The sequence below is a fragment of the Meleagris gallopavo genome, chromosome 5 (assembly GCF_000146605.3).
Source record: "Meleagris gallopavo isolate NT-WF06-2002-E0010 breed Aviagen turkey brand Nicholas breeding stock chromosome 5, Turkey_5.1, whole genome shotgun sequence".
Taxonomy (NCBI): Eukaryota; Metazoa; Chordata; class Aves; order Galliformes; family Phasianidae; genus Meleagris; species Meleagris gallopavo.
Window position 1 is genome coordinate 35,154,707 of NC_015015.2, and position 19,627 is coordinate 35,174,333.

Genomic DNA, 19,627 nt, shown 5'->3' on the forward strand with positions numbered 1-19,627 from the left:
TGGTAGCACTTCCGGGTGAGAGTGGGGTGGGGAGGGCTGTGCGTGCCGCGCGGTCGTCTCTGTCCTACGCAGTGGTTGGGCGGCATCGTGCAGCGCCAGGCGCCTATGGCCGCCGCGCAGCGACAGAGGTAGGTGCGCCCCTCAGGGCAAGAGCATAGGCTGTGCCGGGTCCGTGCTTCGCGACGCTCTGATGGAATAAACGTGGGACAGCGGGAAAGACTGTGCTTCCCAGCAGGTAGCGCGCTGCTAGGGCGCGGTGCGCTGTGGGAGTTGTAGTGCTGGGTTCTCCGGGGGCTGGGCTCGGGTCCCTAGAAAGGTATCGGTCCCTGGTTGGAGGCCTGAGGGCGTTCCTGTAGGCGTGCTGTGCCTGGTCTGGCTGAGGAGTTGGAATTTGTCTTCGTGATCTGAAATCGTATCGAACTTCGTTAGCATGGAAATTTCAATGTGGTGTTCCTCATATGCCCAAAGCATAATGTTTTTTTTTCTGATTTTTATTTTTAGGAAGCCTTCTGACTCGATTTGGATGAAGGCAAGAAAGAAAAAACCTGTGCCTTCTGCCTGCCAGCATCAGTGGTCCCTGACTGTCCACAGCATGTGCAATGCTCATCTTCACAACATCTGACAAAGAGGAACAGTAAGCAGCAAACCTGCAGAACATCTCTAGAAAGAAAAACAGTCTCATCTGGATGAATGTCTTCATAGCTCTGAGAGAGGTTGCTGGGTGTTTTTGTTTTTTTTTTTTAAGATTTCATCATATTTTGCTTTTCTCAGAGCTATAAAGGACTCACAGAACAAGCATTCTGAAAGCGAAGCATATTAAGCTTGACAGCTCTTGGGCTTCAGTAATAAACTTTCCAATGCAAACTACATTTTCCACTTCAGAACTTTACTTGGTACAGTGAGCTAATAGTGAGGTAATTCATTTTGGTGATGGCACTTTTTTTTCAACCCAGTCAGTATGGTTTACAGGCTTTGCTGTGGAAGAGCCGTGTATTCTGGCCTGCTTCAAGATGCCATCAACTGTTTGCTGCTTCTTTTGGCATCCCTAAAAGGGACAAGGTTAGCTGTTTCAGCTTTATGACGTCTTCCAGCACTGGTTTAGCAGTGGATCCTCAAGGGACTGATTGTCCACCTAAGAAAAGATCTGAAGTTGATGATGAAGAAGAAAAAGGATGGGATGAGAACACTCAAGAAATGCATGAAGGGAAACTCCGCTTTTCTTCCTCTGGGGGAGCTTTGAAGAAACAATTAATGAATCACACTGTATCAAGACATAAGTTTGCCACTGTACAGCCTCCCAAAAGGCCTTTGTGTGCTGAGGAGTGGAGTAGACTGAAGGAAGGTTTTCAGTCCCCTGAAATGTTTGAAGAAGTGATGTTTAGCAGTATGATCAGATACAACAGCCCCATTGACGTGGCTAAGTCCTTGCTCACTCATGTGGCAAAGAGTAATGGTGACATTGGGTATAATTTATTGGTCAAATATCTGGCACTGTGTGTCCAACAAGGGAAAACTTCAGAGATTTGTGATGTGTACGACATATTGAAAATCAGATTTAAGATTTTAGAGAGTGGGGCTTACAACCTTCTTATGAGAGGACTGAGTAATTCAGACCAGTGGAGAATGGCATTGACTCTTTTGGAAGAAGTTAAAAGGGTTACAGTTCCCTCACGATCAAACTATGAATCCTGCATCAAAGCAGCTACCCGTCACCAAGAAATGACCCTTGCTTGTGAACTTTACCATGAAATGTTGGCTAAGGATTTAGTGCCAACCTTGGATGTCCTGCAGGCCTTTTTTGACCACAGCAGGGGTATGAAAAATTCTGCATTACAAAAAGAGCTGTTTGGTATCCTCTTATATTTGAGAGATAACCAAGTATACCCTCACAAAACATTTATGCGGAGTATAAAGCTGTGGTTTGAAAGGTAAATAATGTTTCAATAGCGAGCTCCAGTTCTTGAGGGTCAATTTTGATTGTCATATATAAAATCTAATAAGATATCTGAAATAGTGTTTGTGCTGTTGGCTAAAAATAAATAGGCAGTTTATGTAGAGTTCCCAAACAAACGTAGGATCTGTGAACTTTGAGCTCTAGTAGCATCATAGAGGTAATGCAGATTGGGACTTTTATTAACAGAGGAAACAGAAGTTACAGTAATCACAGAAGTGAGAGTAACTGAAAAAGTGTTATTTTCAATGATTTTTCCGAAGAGCAGTCCAGCGCTGACTTTATTAGTGAGTAAAGCCAGATCCAATAGTGGATCTGAATGTCTAACAATCACAATATTGTCTGCTGCCTATTGTCTTTGTTAAAAAACAAACAACTGAAGAACCTCTGTGTATCATCATGCAGAATGAGAAAGGAGGCAAGAAGTGGAATGGCTATCCCAAAGCCCACAGCACATAATTGTGCAACCAAAGATAATAAAGACAGTGACAAAAAGGGAGGTATCTACAATTTCATTCTGTTGAGCATATAGCCTATTCTGTTCTGGATCTTGTAGGCAAAAAGGAACATTTGCACCAGTGTGGTGGTACCAGTGTTAACAGCAAAAGTGATGATAATGATGTGGCATCAGAAAGTCTCAGTGCAGCATTTTGCTATGACCAATGTTACTCTTAGCAGTGTTTTTTCTAAATCTTTGGATTACGCTTGCATAGAATTCTTGATTTCCTGATTTTTCCATCTGATTTCTGAGTGCTTTATGAATGTGTATGGCAGCACCTTGAAACTTGACAGTGCAATCTTGTTATTTGTGTATCTTTATATTTGGGGACAAAGTAAACGGAAGCACTTGGTGTCAGTTCTCAGCATGTTGTTAAACACTGAGTTGTTATTTGGTACTTCAAGTTGTTGACTTATGTATGAATTTTTGTGTTGTTTTTTTCTTTTTTTTTTTCTTTTTTTTTTTCAGGGTAAATGATGGGCCTATTTCTAAATATTGACCAGAATAGATTTTTTGTTGTTGATGTTATCTGTAATGCTAGTACAGCTAAATGAGAATCCAATGCTGTAATTTATCTTTTTCTGTGTATGTTTAGTATACCAGGAGAGAACTGGAAAGGACACCTGACCAGTATTAAAGACAGGTAAATGCAGTGTTTTACTTAAAAATGAGCTGTTGTCTTTTAATAAGATGAACTTTTCTTTCATAACTTTTTTCTGTAAGATAACTTTTTTTTGAATCTTTGTTTAAGACAATATTTTAATCCTTGACAATATGAATATTTGTTATGTACATATGAATTCCCATACTCCAGTTTCCAGAGATTCAAGGTAATGATGCATGATTCATACATTCTTGAGTAGGGTATGGATTTGTGCATTGCGTTGATGTACAGGTTTTGTTTGGAGAGGCAGCAAGGGAAACAACTAGGAAAAAAAGAAGAAAAAAAAAAAGAATAAATGGTGCTTGAGAGCAACGACAGTTACAGTTTGATTTCCTTCAGAATGTAGATTAGGGCAGAGGCTGTGGCTGTGGGACATGAAACAACTTTAAAAAGGCTGGGTCTTTAAGAAGGTTCTTATTCTTTCTTCTGGCATAGTTCTGGAAGATCATACAAAAATCTAGAAGTGGCTACAGTGACTTCAGAGTTTTGGATGCATGCCAGAAAGACTACAACCAATTTTCTCTTTATTTCATTGTGTTGGATTTGTGGGAAAAAATGTTCTTATAGTCAGATGCCCATTAAGATTGTAAAATTTAAGATAATTCTTATTTGTTTTTATCTTTTTGCACTGTTCGCAGTGGACAGTGCCCAGTTTGCAACCATCAGCTGGAAGATAGTGAGCTCACCGAAGAGGAATACAGTAATTTGAGAGAAAGAATAATTAGCGATGTGATACATGGGACTGACACTTTCAGAAAGACAAGTCCGCAGGTAGGTCTTGCGTGCTGTCAGCCTGAGAGTAATGTACAATTGGTGTTGATGTACTTTGAAAACAGCACAGATGTTTAAAGCAAAGGGGGTTGCTTTAAACATTAACAAGCCTTTAGATTCTTCCTGACGTTTTTTTATTTTTAAATATATACTTTCATCTTTATAATTACAGCATACATCAAGAGTATCAAGCTTTTTCAAAGGATGTTTTAAACATCTGAGGGGGCGTAATTTCCATACTCTATTGTATGTTGCAGTTCTGTTCATTACTCTTCTTGTGCAGAGGTTCAGCCTTAGTGGAACTGAATGAAGTTGAATTCCACTAGATGGAGCCCAAACCACATTGTGGGGTGGTTTTGCATTACCTTATAAGCAGTGATGTGACTTGGCTGTAGGTGGCAACTCTGGTCCATATGGATTTTGAAAATTTGGAAAGACTCACCAGGTTTAGTGCTTAAGGCTTTCTGCTTTCTTCCTCCTACAGCGTAACAGTTACAGGAACTTGAAACTGTCAGGGTGTTCATAGTACCTGAAGCCAGTTCAGACCTCTCATTTATGTGCAGATATTCATCTGAGTTCAGGACTTCTAGCTGATCTAGCTGTGAATTTTGGAGGAGAGTGAAATTATCTTTAAAAATGTAACAGTAATTCACTAGCAAGCATTTGGTGATTACTGATGTTCTGTAATATAAGATAAATGAAAGGATGTGTCTTATTGCATGCTGTAGAATTAACTTTACCTGTTCTCTAAAAGCCTTTGTGAAAAGGTGAAAATTATATTTGAAGTAGGTTTATTAAAGAAAGCTACGACAAAACTTTGATTCCTTGAGCAGTTTATACAAAGGTTTGCGTTGTGGTCATGGTGACTGCTGTCTTGAAAACTTCAAATATGGAAAGTGTTCAGAGCTAGCCTGGTAACAGTACTGCTTGGAGTGAGGAAGATTTAGGAAGGCAATTCATGTTACCACTGTGAGGACCTGACTGATCATATGAATGCAATCTAATGAAACAAAGAAGGAGGTTGTGAATGCTCTGTCCCTAGAGGCATTCAAGGCCAGGCTGGATGTGGCTGTCGGTGGCCTGGTCTAGTGGTTGGTGACCCTGCACACAGGGGGTTGAAACTAGATGATTATTGTGGTCCCTTTCAACCCAGGTCATTCTATAATTCTATGATTTCAAGTTTTAATGCCCACAGATTTTGCTGACTTGTGTGACAGCTGAATTTCTGTCATTTACCACTCCAGGGCCACCTTTGTGGCTGTTGAGAGTTGACCTCAGTCCAGTTCTGTACCAGCAGGCAGGCTGAATGGGAATAAAAGCAGTGTGTTTACTGGTGACAGTGCAGCTGATTCTGCTTTCTCCCAATGCTTAGCGTGGATGTGTGGCAGAAGCAAAGTGGTGTTTTGATGTGTTAGAGGTTTCCAGAAATAACTTTGGGACTTTTTAGTTGCCTTTGCACTGTGAAAGCAGACGTGGTAATGAAAATATCCTGCCCATTTTAGGTATGCCAGACTGTGTGACTTCTCCTGCAGCCAGGGTTTTCCAGAGGGGAAACTAGGTGAAAAGGCTGAAATTACAATGTAGGCAAGTATATGTGAGAGGGTGTTTTCCATTTTCCAGTCAGTCATGCTTTTGTTGTAGCAGCTACTAATAGAAAATTTCAGCTTTCTATTCCCTATTTTTTTTTTTTTAACTAATATTCTTCAGTGCATTGCTGATTAAACAGGGAAACAGTTTAAGTAGTTTTGAGCTCTGAAAAGTTTTATTCCAACAACACTTTAAACTGCTTTATGGAATTTTCTTTTTTCTTCACTGTGTAGTCTTTTGTTTTACTCTTGCAACAATATTGTTGCTTTTACTCTGCTCAGGCATAAATGCAATCAGAGTATTTAATGAGAAGCAAAGGTTTAGTTTATTGACGATGCTCTCTCTGAAAGTACTCTGTTATACTGTATGTAAAGAAAAAAAAAAACAAAGATATATGATTAGACACTTCTAGCAAAGAAAATGAAACAATTTAGTGTGATGCATAAGAATGGCAGTGAACAATATTTACGAATATTTTTAAGATGGCCTTTCTGAACTATTAAACATTATCTGTAATGAGAAAATATCTTTTACATAGATAATACAAATTCGAATCTTTATATACATCTACCAAAAGCTGTTAGGATGTTAGGTGGTGATCTGATGTAGCAAGTTGCAGCCTTACAAACTGATGTAGGAAGAAAACAATTTTAACAAGGCTGTCTCCTTTGTATTAATGTCTATACGATACTTTCAGCTGGATTCCTGTTTACTCTGGCTACATTTAATTGGGAGCTACTCTATCGAGATGGAGATAGTATAATCAGTATACTGAGAGACAGTATCATCTCTCGCTGGATGACTTTCATGCTCGAATGTTTCTCAGATAGTCCAGTAATATCATCCTATTTGTAGCTACTTCATACTCCTGATAAGGGCTGATGTGCATGGGGCAAGAAGTGCTTGGCAGATGTGCATGTGCTGTGAGGAAGACAGGAAGAGATGAATCTGTGAGCATGTACAGTCACCACACTAGGTCTGGTCTAAGTGCATAAAGGGGTTTTACATGTTCTTTTAGAATGTAATAGTCTGGAGCGAGAAGAGAAAGTGACCCATTCATATACCTGTAATTCTTGCAGCTGATTTTGTGAAGCTTTGAAAATAGATCTCTCTGTCTTAACATTTTAAGTTGATGGCTTTTGTATAATGCATTGGTTCTCCTTTGATGTCTGCATTTCCCAACTCCAAGATTTGCCTCAAAGCCCTTTGAGCCCAGTGAGACTGAGTGCACTCTCTGCAAGTTTATCAGCAACAACAAGCTGTGTAGTGCGGTCAACATGCTGACGGAAGAGGGTGCAGCCCAGAGGGACCTGGAGAAGCTAGAAAAGTGGGCCCATGTGAGCCTGATGAAGTTGGCTGCTTCTGAGGTTGACTACTCATACCTGCTCTGAAATACCTGGGTGATTATGGTTATCTTGCACCTGGATGCCATGACTAATTTGCCTGATCCTTTCAGGGAGAAAGAAGAGTGGTTAATTCAGCTAGGCCTGCTGTGAATCCATCTGTAGGTAGGGCTGAATATGTTTTTTTCACTTCTTTGCTAAGTACGGACTGCTAAACTCAGTCAGAATGGGGTGCAGCAGTATCCTGTGTTGCATTATTAGGCAGGTTTGCTACTAGGTCTTGTAAGATCCACAAGGACAGGAGAGCTGGAGTGAGTGGGGTTCTGGTTTAGTTGCAGGTTTCTTCTGGTTGTGGTGTTTTTGCAGGACAAAGACTAGTTTGGGGGCTGGGAAGAACGCTAGCTTCAGTGCTTGATCCAGTACTGAATCTTATAAGGGCCAGTAAGCATAGAATAAAGATGGGAAAGCTATGGTGAATATTCAGGTAATTCCAGTACTGGACTTCCTGGACAGAGTCTGAGAACAGTGCAGCCCAAGCTGCAGGCTTATCCTGCTTACTTTCTGTCTTCCTACCTCCATTTAATTCAGGGTGGATGTTAGAGTCTTCCTTTGATATTATCTTTTAGGACTGGAGCAGAGAGAACTTTAAAAAGGGAGAGAAGAGGAAAGACTGAGTTGAAAAATGAGTGTTGAGAATCAAAGGCAGCTGGAATTTTTTAAGGCTTTTCTTGCATCTTATCTTACTGCGGAGGCTCCTGATTTATAATGGAAGCAAACAGAAGCACAGAGATTATTTTGGTAGAAAAGACTAAGCTGCTTCCTTAGTAACAAGGAATAGATCTAGATGCAAACGTATTTATCATGTATTTCTTTCTGGTTGGATAATTTACTTGAAGTTGGGTCAGATCTTCTAGGGTGGCCAACTCTTCCTTTTCCTGATTCATTTAACAAGGAACAGATTGAGATTTTGTTCAGGTCACTGTCTTTAACTGATTGTTCAGCAAAAATAGGTCGTCATGCAAAAAAAGTAACATTTCCGTCTTCCACTCCAATGTAAAAGAACCCAATGTTTTGTTGTCTGCCACAGGTATTTTTTTTTAACAACTCCTTTATCACCTCTGTATTTGAAAATTCTCCTAATGTGATAAGATCTGTTTCTGATCTTAAATCTGTTTGAAAACTTTTTGCATGGTTAAAAGATAAGTGCTAATGATACACAGTTTCCACTGTATGTAATTTGGAGGTCTTGCTAAGCAACATACAAAGTTGCTTTGCTGAGGCAGTGATTTTTCTCAGACCTGTATCTTTCTTTCATTATCTAGAACACGTAAGAAGAAACAGGAAGAATTCACTCAAGTTTTAGAATGTCATACCTTTATAAAGTGGGTTTTTTTTTTTTCCTGCTTGTTAGATTATTATCCTGTTCGTTCAACAGATGCAGATAGGTCTATAAACATAAAATGAGAACAGTAAATTTTCACCAAAGAGTTAAACTAGTCTGACTTGGCTGAGTAGCTAAATTTTAAGGAGATTATTTTATCAGGAACTCCTTGAGTACACAGTCTGGTACTTGTTGATCATCCATTCCACTAAGAAGGTTCTTGAGAAGTGCTGGCATGGTGCAGTTTTTGAAGTGTTTTCTGCGTTTGAATATTGCTAATTTTTTTGATAGTACTTGTAAAATAAAATGTGAACACATGTTGGTTTCACGCAGTTTTCAAGATTACCCCTTTAACTTGGGCACTATCAAATGGTCTTTTACCATTTCATTGTTTGATCCATCACCAAAGCTACTTCAAAAGTGAGGAGCTGCTTTCCAGCTGTGATCAAAGCCAGAGTTTTCTGATACTACAGAAGATGGCATTATAATTTATGATAATTAGGATGGCACAACAGGTTATAATAATTTCATGTTATCTATCTGATGCTTTATTTCTTAAGATTTAATTAGCTTTGTTTTAGAACAGCAACAGTTCGAGCAGATATTTTCATTATGCATTATGATCCTTTAAGTCAATGCAGTTTCTCCAGAAATGTGTAAAATATAAGAATACCTTTTTCCTACAGCGTGCATCATTTCATCCCTTTTATGTTAAATTTAATTTTGTTTTGTACTCATTACTGGTTTGGCTTCTTTTCCATTCCCTATTCTAAATACCTGTAAAGCATTTTATATATATGGAAATTAGTACAGAAATTTGAAAGATTATGCTGGTTTTTTGGCATGACCCTTTGTTTTTTCTGTTCTGTATTTTTAAGATGCTATATTTAGCTCAGTGTTCTAGTAGCCTTTTATGAAGTTGTCAGGTTTCTTTTTGTTGGTTTTTTTTTTTTTTTAAATCTAACTAGTGTTTTCTGTTGTGTTTTTTTTTACCTTTTGTATAGACATGTGGAAATAATTTTTTTAAATACTCCTTTGCAAAAAGGTATGCACATCTAACTCCAACAGATCGTAATATTCCAGAGGTTTTGTACTGTTTTTAATTGTCAGTTTAATCTTACTACAGTGTACAGATGCTGGGTGCATAGGTTTTATAATTCTCTGGATTGTTTCCAGAAATATAAGGGCAGAACATTTGGTGCCATTCAGCCCCTGGAGTGGCTGCTGTTTCTATTGAGATTGCAAATATTACTCAATATGTGCAGTTGGTGGCAGCGTGCTTTTCAAACTAGTGTAACTGGCCTCACCACCCTCCCAGCTGCTCACTTCTATCCCCTTCAAGTGTGCCAAGGGAGAAAAAAGGTGAGCGTGTCCCCATAGTGAGCAGGCGACATGGCTAGATTGCAAAATAAGGTTGTGTTTTGCCTTGGATGACTTTTCACCTTTTTTCAGCTAGATGAGTTGCTTGCTTAGATTCAGTGCAGACATTTGCACCAGCATAGCAGACAGCAGCACAGGGGTATATTTGGCTGTCTGATCTTCATGTGACATCTTTCCACATGGAGATTATGGACTGTCTAAATGAATGCTTGCTGGCCTCATGTACTTGTCATGCTTTTATACTGTCCCACTGTCTCTGTATAATGCCTGTTACAGTATTATTTGGCATTCAAATTCATATAAGATGACAGCATTGCAAAGCTGAGGTTATGTTTCCACTGAGAACAGCAGCACGAACTGCTTGTTCTCTCTCCATGGTCAGTGTACTCGGGAAGTGCTCTGCATGGGCGCTCGTGGAGGTGAGATTGACTCACATCAGGCATCAGCAAGTCCTGCTGCTGACACAGGAGCATGAGCTGGCAACACGCAGCTCATCTCAGCCTGGCTGTCTGCCTGCCTGCTCTTTGCTGCTGATTCCTTCTTGTTTGTGATAGTGTCTCTGGAGGTTACAGCCACAGTACTTTGAACCTCTTGCATTATTTGTTAACTTTGCAAGCGTAATAATAGAGGACAAACAAATTGTATTTAATCCAGAGTACATAGTGATACCATACACATAACTGAGAAAAGCCTTCCTGCTTATAATGGTTCGAAGGGGATTTCCAAGCTTTGAAACTAGAGGGGGAAATATTTAAAGCCTTCAGGCATAACAACAGCAGACTTAAGGGTACTCCAGCAGTTGCAACACAAAGCACCTTAAAAAACTGTCTGGCTTTCAGCTTGACAGCTGGATTCTGTGTCTCACGCACTAACGCCTATTCCTGTGTTTTTCTTCTGGTACCAAGAAACGCTGCCAAAAACAAAGCAGCCTGCACCACTTTGTGTTTTATGAAACTGATAAAAAGTGAGTGTTTTCAGTTCTCTAAAAACTGTTCTCACAGTATTGAAAAATGCTCTGTTTGATGCTTAGGATAGAGTTGCATAATATTTAAGTGCAGTGTAACATTCTGTTAAATGTAATTTGCTCTTTCCTTGCACTTGCGTATATTGCCATTCAGTGTGGAGAAAGGACTGATTTTTCTTTTGTTCAAAGCTTAGAATTGCGAATGTTTCTGGAAAATGATATATCAGTAACTGTACTTCTGTTCTTATACACATCTTATAGTGTCTCCACCATTCCTTATGAGTAAGCACAGGTTTTATTGTGTAGAAGTGACAAACTCTTGTTTCTGCAGTAGCTTTGATAGCTTTTGGTGGGGTTTTCTTTTTTTTTTTTTTTTTTTTTGTTGTTGTTGTTGTTGTTCAAATTCCATGCATTTGCATGAGCAGAAGGGCCTTTCTTGTATTAAAATTCCTCAACGGATTTGCTTGTGTATCCATATATCTCCTTTGCATGCTACATTACTTTGTTTTTAGCATTTAGATCAGCGGGCATTTTGGCTTGGTGATGAATTTGAAAGATTGATTTTTATTTTTGGTTGCCCAGATATGCCTAAATACTTTCTATTTAGACTTGAGCAAAAAAAATGATCTAACCTTCCTGTAGACTTAGACTTAAACTTTCACCAGGTGTCTCAGATAGAGAGATACTGAAAATCTCATAAAATTCTGTAGTTTCACAGTGCTGTAAGTTAGCCTGGTCAGTGCTACCTGATGATTGCAGTAGCCTCCCCTGCTCTTGGCCCTCACCCCTAATCTGTGTGCTGACTGCTGCTGTGCTGGTACAGACTGACCTGAGCAGGGGAACTGGCTCAGGCTGAAGTTTGTTCCATTGACTCAGCTCATGTCAGGTAAGTTCTTAATCTGCTCCTGTCTTCCTTGTTGCTACAGCAAACTTGTTTGCATAGCTAGAGGAGATCTTAGGAATGAATGGCTGAAGGAAGGGAAAAGGTAGAAATGCCTATTTCTGTATTAGCGTCAGCACATGCTGGTGGAAAAAAGAAAAAGATGGGGAAAGAGAGCAGGGGACATACAGATGGTGTGGAGTACCTAAAAGTTTGAAGTTGCTTCGTGCTGTTGCTGAAGTATGAATGGATTTCAACCACCCACATGCTAGTGGATAATCAAACAAATATTTAAAATGCCTTCTTTGTGTAAGGATAAATTCCACGGTGGATTTTTATGGCTGACTTAGTAAAGAACTGATGTAGTCAGTGCCATATCCATTTGCAAACATGAGTTCTCTTAATAGAAATGGTTGTGAATCACTTCTACCGACTGTGTAGTTAGCATTTCCCTGTTTTCCCAGCCAGGCAGTGAATGAAATTGAGTGTTTTCTTTTTCCAGTTCCCTTTTCTTTTGAACATAGTATCTAAGAGGCTATGACTGGAACCTTCCTTCTGCAGGCTCCCCTCAGTCCTGCTGCAGTGAGGCATGCTCACCAGGTACACAGACTGCTGCAAAACATCTGGCAGCAAGTATGATGGAATTGCTGTACAGCTTATTGTGGTACTTTTCTGTAGCTCCCTTGCATTAAGATAAACTCTTCCTCAGCAGCTTCTTGAGATGAAACCAAGTTAGAAATTGGTGTAGTGTCTACTGCGTTTGTTTGAGTGTCCTTGTATGTGAAGAGAGATATTCTGCTACTTATTGGTGTCTTGTAGGGTTTTGCAGGAGTGTACCCTGTTGTTTTCAGCAGGACATCTTCATCTAAATGTTCCTTTTGGTCTTCCTGTGTTTATTACCTCCCTGTCTGGCAAACACTGCTGCACGCAGATCAGGTTCTCAGTGTGGAAGGGGAAGCTTGTTTGAGTAGCACAGTTCCTTTTGTCTAAATTGGCTCTCATGTCATTATTGTACTGCATTGGTGAATTTTGTGTCTGGTTTCTCTTGATAGGTTGTAGCTTAGCTGCAGCTGTGCTCTGCTTAATTATATTTCATAAGGAAGATCTTCAATTTCTTTTTCCAGATGGTTAGTGAGAGGAATGTCTTGAGAGAATTATGGGTGAATCATCTCTTGATTACTGTAGCTGCAAGTAACAGCTGGATAAAGCCCAGACAATTCTTGATCTTTGGAAGATCAGAATCTTTCAATTTTTATGCTTTATCTCTTCTAATGTAGGTCAGTGCTTGTGTACTTGAGTAACCTTTGTACTGCGTCCGGATGGTATAGCCTGCTGCTAATTACCAGGGTTTGCCCTCTTCCCTTCCCTAAGCCTGAAGAGGATGTGAAAGCTAACAACTTGAACTCTCTTTCATAGAGTCATATTGGTCATGTGGCTTAGGTTGGAGGGAACCATAAAAGATCATGGTTCTAACCCCTGCCATGAGCAGGGTTGCCTACCACTAGATCAGGCTGCCTAGTGTCCCATCCAACCTGGACTTGAATGCCTCCAGAAATGGGCCATCCACAACCTCTCTGGACAGCCTGTTCCAGTGCTTCACCACCCACTAAGTAAAAATCTTCTTTCTAGTATCTAGCTTAAATCTCCCCTTTTTCAGTTTAAATCCATTCCCCCTTGTCCTGTTGCTATCAGACTCTGTAAAAATCAGTTCTCCTCTTGCTTGTAAGCTTCCTTCAAGTACTGGAAGGCTACAATGAGATCTCCCCATAGTCTTCTCCAAGCTAAATAAGCTCATCTCCCTCAGCCTTTCTTTGTAGGAGAGGCACTCCAGCCCTCTGATCATCTTTGTGGCCCTCCTCTGGACCCACTCTAACAGTTCCGCATCCTTCCTCTATGCGGGGGCCCCAAGCCTGAGTGCAGTACTGCAGGAGTAAAGGGGGCAATCACCTCCTTCATCCTGCTGACCACCCATCTTTAGATGCACTGCAGAATACTGTTGGCCTTCTGGGCTACAAGTGCACACTGCTGGCTTGTGTCCAGCTTTTTGTCCACCAGGACCCCTGAGCCCTTCTCAAAAGGGCTGCCCTCAATGACTTCTCCCAGTCTCTAGTGGTATCTGGGATTGCCTCAAACTAAGTGCAACACCTTGCACTTGGCCTTGTTGAACCCCATTAGATTCTCACGTGCCCACTTTTTGAGCATGTCCATGTCTCCCTGGATGGCATCCCTCTGTTTTGTTCAGGAAAGGAGATCTGGGTTATCTTCTATGTGGTTCTTTTAGGTAATTGTTTTTTTTTGTTTGTTTTCCTGAAAGAAGCAATCTTCTGTGTTGCTGGGGAAACATAGATGGAATGGAGAAAATGAACAGGTTCTTGGGGTTTTTCTAGTCTCTGTGAGGCTTGTCACTGTAGTCTTCTGAATTTGGGGATGTCAGTTTGGCCTTTTGTCTTCTACACTTATTCTGCTGTTAACTCCTCACCTCCACTTGTGTGACTAAATCTCCTGTAGCAGCAAGCCTTCTCTTCTGACTGTATTACATTGTCTCCTGGTATTGGGAGTGTTTTCTCATATGCTCTCGTGTGCTGTATTGCATAGATTACTGGTAATGAGGCAGAAGAATAGTGCAGATCTGGAGGCTGGTAGCAACACAAGGAAACAGGCCTTTGAGGTTGGAGAGGGAGATGGTGGGGTGGGGTGGTTGAGACAGTGACTTTAAAGGATGCAGCTTCTTTCCTGCTCTGAAAGTGAACCACAGAGAGCCAAAGTTGGCTTCTGAAAGGCGCTGAGCCTGCCCTAGCAACTCCTGCTCCATCTACCCCTCTGGGAGAGGAGGAAGAGCAAAGCACAAGGTGCAGAGAGAGCATCCAGCCCCTCTGTGGCTCTTCCAGTGCTTGTGCTGCAGTGCTTCCTTGACAAAACTCTCTGCCATTGGGGTGACCCACCTGCTTAAGGAACTGCTCTGTAGCTATTGTCACTTGAAATAAAATACCCCTGTGAAAAGTCTTCACTAAGTGTTTGTTTTGTAAGGAATGGAGCCCGGAGCCCTTAAAGACAAGATTACATGTACACCATGTTTTCTGAAAACATCTACTTGACTGTTAGTATTGTTTCCAGTAACACTGCCATTTGTTGGCACTGGAAAAATAATGCCCTGTTGGAGTATTTCCCATGTATTTTCATTTGCTTCCTCTTTGTCTTTTCTTATATTTGTCCCTAGGCTTTCCTATTTTGCCTTTGTTTTCTCTGTTTCCTTCTTTTTCCTCTTCTCTTCATCTCAGACAGCTGTCCAGTGTTGCAGCAATGACTTGCCTGATTTTGAACCATGATGAGTTCTGATGAATACCATGAGCCTGGAAGCCAGGAATTTCGTTTTTTTTTTTTTACCTCAATTGTCTCTCTTCTTGTTCCCCACCCCACCTCCAGTGCCATTGCTAGTGATGTCCTATCTGAGTCTTGATGTCCCTGTCCTTCAGATGGCAGTGGGAATATTTATTCATCTGTATAGAATGCCTGGAGATTGGGAGGGGAGAAAAACTTTACAGGTGTCAACAGTTTGTTTGCGTTTACAGCTTTCTTGCCTTATTTCTTATTCTTTCTAAATGATATTTATTTAAGCTGTGGAAAAGTAAAAAGATCCCCTGAAAGGCAGTTGATTCAGTGGTACCAGGCTGAGTAGCGTTGTCTGTGTTTTTACCGGTGTGCTTTTGACTGGTACAGGTCTGTTCACTTAGAATTTATACCTGAAATTTTAATGTCTGAACGAGGCATTCTTATCTCACGTGGTCTGTTTGTGCTCTTAATACAATCCTTTTTGTATTATAATTTGTCATAAACATTCCAACTAAATTTGAAGTTGGTGATCATACGTTGCTGCCTGACAGCAGTATGCTTTTTGAATAAATACATTCTTTATTTTGCTTCTTTCCTGGAGAAGGAATTGTATGTGCTACGCGTGTTTTTGTTTTGGTGTGGTGGACACAGGGCTTATAGTTCTTTAGATTTGTATATGGATGGCTATGTGGTTACACAGGAGAAGGGAAAGTTGGAGGAGTGGTTTTTGAATTCCTAGCAGCAGAGATGAGATTTGTGATTGTTGTGAGTTCCTGTAAGATTATTTGTAGCTTTAGACTGAAACCTCTATTACCCAGTAAATAGGCTTTATCTGTTAACAGAAGAGTCTGTTATGAACTGCTCACCTAGATGGATTATGGTTGACAATCCTATTAAAATCAGTCAGAAGCATGAGATAGAAATGTAATGCAGGTGTCTGCTAAAAACACTAAATTTTAAAAATAAAATAATAGATTCATGAAGGCTTTATTAAAACTTTCTACTCTCTTCCTTTGGGATCTCAGGCATAAAGCAATTGTGATTTTCCTTCTGTTGGAAGAAAAAAATAACAACAAACTAATACCAACCAGGATGGTTGCTGTTTGTTTGCTTAATCACTGTGTTACGTTTCTGATATAATAAGGAATTCATTGGTTTGCTAGACTTAAAACTATCTTTCAGAAATGCAGGCCTGTGCTTGTAAATGAATGTTTATGTAAATATAAATCTGTTATCCAAAGACTAGCATTTGGAGATTTCAAGATTCTTACAGAGAAATTAAGGATGATGCTTATTTTAGTTTGGAAATGTTAGTGATAGTGTCTCAGTCTCCTGGGGTGTAAAATTGCTTTATTTTGAAGCTGTTCTGTAAAAATGACTTTAACATGCATCCTTATAAAAATATGCAATGCAGATTATAATTGTTAAAATCTGGATGACTGCAAAGTTGTGATTTTCAGTAGTAATGTTATATCAGATAGTTTTGACATACTTTTAAATTACATTTATGTCTTCTGAAAGTTTTTCTGCCTGTGTTGTTATTTTTGCAAATATGCAAGTAAGAAAACAGTGGAAGCTTCTTTGATTGTTTCTTTTTTATAATAAAAATTGAATGAAAACTATCTCTATTAAATGAAACCTATTATTTCCCATATCCTTTTGTTGATTTATTTCAGGAATTTGAAGCCTTTCAAACATTTGTGGAAAATCGACTTCCGTTTGATATCGTCATTGATGGACTCAATATTTCCCATATAATGCCCAGAAAGGTGCAGTGTGAAAATGTAAGTGCTGGTTAAATATTAATTAAGGATTATGTGTATGCTTAGGCTGATGGCAGAACAATTAGTGCCTCATTATTACTTACCCTCTTGAGAAATTGAGCAAACATTTTTGTAGCACATATTACAGTGAAATTCAAAGACTATCTAGACTTTGCAGATTAAAACAATCAGATGAAAGATGGTGGTTCTTACATATTTGACTGTATTAGTCGAAATCATACCTAAATTTCCCCTAGTGTGTCATGCTCAGAGATAGGTCCAACTTTATTAGGACATACATGGTATCTGTTTTCATAATAGGGAACAGCATAAATGTACTATATAGAAGACTTAGTCTAACACAGTTATGCTCATATATTGAAATAACTCTTATTTCAAACTGTATCCTGTACAAGTTTCAATTTCATTTTGGTTTCTGTTGTCTTAAGCATTTGAGTCCTGTACTAGCAAGGGGCAAACAAGCTTCATTTCTTTCCACTTTGGTGATTTTTAGGATAATCCTGTCTCTTTACCAGTGCCCGTTTTTGAGAATTCTTGATACTCCTTTTTTAGTATTTCACTAAGAAATGGCTTCATGTTTTTTATTGTTGTTGCTTTTGTCCCGTTTAAGATCTATTTTAAATTAGTAATTATGGGAAATAAAACTATTAGAGACCATCCAAAAGGGGGCTGTGAAGATGGTGAAGGTTCTAGAGGGGATGACGTATGAGGAGCAGCTGAGGTCTCATGGTTTGTTCAGCCCAGACCTGAGGGGAAGCTTCATGGCTTCAGCTCCTCACAGGGAGTGGAGGGCAGCACTGAGCTTTGCTACAGCAGTCCCTACAGTACCCAAGGGACAGCTACAGCTACAGTACCCAAGGGAATGGCATGGAGCTTTGTCGGCAGAGGGTCAGATTGGGGGCTAGGGAAAAAGATCCTTTACCAGAGGGTGGTGGGTATAGAACGGACTGCCCAGGACAGTGATCTTGGCACTGAACTGTCAGAGTTGAAGAAGTGTCTGGACAACGCTGTCAGATGTATGTTCTGATTTTTGGGAGCCAGAAGTTGGACTCAGTGTTCCTTATGGTTTCCTTCCAACTTGGGGTATGTCTTCCAACGCCAAACTTTACTTCCTTTTTAAATTTAAAGAGTTTGAAAGCTTAATTTACTTCTAGTAATTACAAGAAAAGCAGTTTAGTTCTTAGAACTACTTTAAAACTATTCAGAAGAGGCAGGATATCCTTTCACATATAGAGATAAAAGCAGCTGAGCTAGGAGCTAGATAAACCTGCTGAAAGATGTCGGAGAGCTGTGGTGAAGTTTCATGAGATTCTGGCTCATGAAAAGGGTACTTTCCTTAGTGTGAAAATAGAAAAGGAAGCTTACAAGTTTGTATGGGATCATGGAGAAGAGTTGATTATCTGAGAAGATTCCCAGGCAGTGTGCAGTAGCACAGTATGTTTAGACCTATAAAGACAAATTTATTCTGTCAAGGGGGGCAGGAGAAATGAACTGTTGGCTTGTTGGTGTCCAACATTGGTTCATGCCTGTACCAGTGTGGGAGCTCTGAATGAAGTCCTGAGTATTCAGTAAACTCTCTGAAGATATTCAGGACTCATCTGGACTCCTTCCTGTGTGATCTATTGTGATTTCGCAGTGGTGTTTGGACTTGATGATCTCTACAGAGTTCCCTTCCAACCCAGTTCCCTTCCAACCCCTCCAGTCTGTATGATTGGAGGCAATGGGGTGAAGAGTCAAATTGGTTACTGCTGATTTCTGGTCAGAAGTCTTTCTAGGAGATATTGGCATGTTGAGCAGCATAAGCTACTTTTTCCTTCCTGGCTTCTGCTGTGTTTGTTGGAAGGACCTTAGGATCTGCCATGCCAGGCAGCTCCAGGAGGGCAATATGGAGACATCAGCTTTCCATTTAGATGATTATGTTTTCGTACAGGTTAAATTCCTTGTGAGTCCTAGGTACTTACAAATTAGGAGAGTATGTATGCTTTCTGTCTTGCATAACAGGACAGCAACTGCTAAAGAAAAGAAAAGGAGGAAAAGAATGAGCAATGCAGAACAGTGCAACCCTTTCTTCTGCCCCCAAGCTTTGCCTCTGGATAAGGCCAACTTTGCAGGAATAGTTCCTTGTGTGTTGATGTTGACCTGGCTGCAGGCAGCCCTTTGAGGGCTCATGATGCCACTACCATGTCCTTGCTGGAGGCTGCCATCGTCTCAGCAGAAACAGCTGACTAGGAAGTGCAGAGTAGCAGGTCTGGGGCTCAAAGGGCAGAACTGAGAGGATGAAATGAAGAAATACATGCAAGAAAGGTTGGAGGAAGTGTGAAGGATAAAGTTAACAGCGAAGGCTGCTGAGGTCAAACTGGATGTCCAGCACGGCAAGAATGGCCAATTTAGAAGAGGAGCATGTTGTGACTCTTTAGTGACCTTCTCTGCTTGTCCTGAGAAATGATAATACAGGAGCATATTTCCAAGAACTTGTGTTAAAAGCTGGACAACACAACGTTTTTTATTTAGAAAAAGTTAAATTATTTTACATCTTCAGGTGGGAATCATCTGTGCTCTTCTCAAGGGTTTATTACAGCATCTGTCAAAGTTAGTCAGGATACTGCATGGTGAATCTGTTCCCAGCCTACCAGGAGTATGCTATGATGGCTGAAAGAGCAAATGAGATTATTGTTCTCTGTAAATGTATGTGTAAATTGTTGACTTTTTGTACCACTTGTAGCAGAATTTAGAGAGAATACCAGAATATAAGTCACTGTCAAATGTGGAAAGTGGTGTAAGATCTATGTGGCAATTTTGACGCATTCTTGTCTTTATTTAAATTTAACAAAAAATATTGTCCCATTTTTAGATTTAGTTGTAGGAAATGTGAATATGGTGCTAAAGAACAACTGGCTAACTCTTAGTGAGATTATTGAAATTAGAAAACATTGGTAAAAATACTACTTTGTTTTTCAAACAGCTTAATATTTGTAATTCCACTTATGCATTCTGTAAGCATCCTGGAAGGTGGCTGGGTATGTGGAGAAGACAGAAGTACCTTGTTTGTGGGGTGAGAAGAAAAGGAAAAACAGCGGAACTTGAAGGAATGAT

General features: G+C 40.0%; 1 protein-coding gene across 1 annotated transcript in view; it reads left to right on the top strand.

Moving 5' to 3' along the window:
* The first annotated feature begins 11 nt into the window (after window positions 1-11).
* The window catches only part of PRORP (protein only RNase P catalytic subunit), a 40,543-nt gene continuing 20,927 nt past the window's right edge, over window positions 12-19,627 (top strand). Inside the window, exons 1-5 of the mRNA XM_010711677.3 lie at window positions 12-128; window positions 502-1,928; window positions 3,046-3,093; window positions 3,753-3,885; window positions 16,427-16,534. Coding sequence (XP_010709979.1) covers window positions 931-1,928; window positions 3,046-3,093; window positions 3,753-3,885; window positions 16,427-16,534 — 1,287 coding nt within the window. The 5' untranslated portion in view covers window positions 12-128; window positions 502-930. The remainder of the gene's footprint in view (window positions 129-501; window positions 1,929-3,045; window positions 3,094-3,752; window positions 3,886-16,426; window positions 16,535-19,627) is intronic.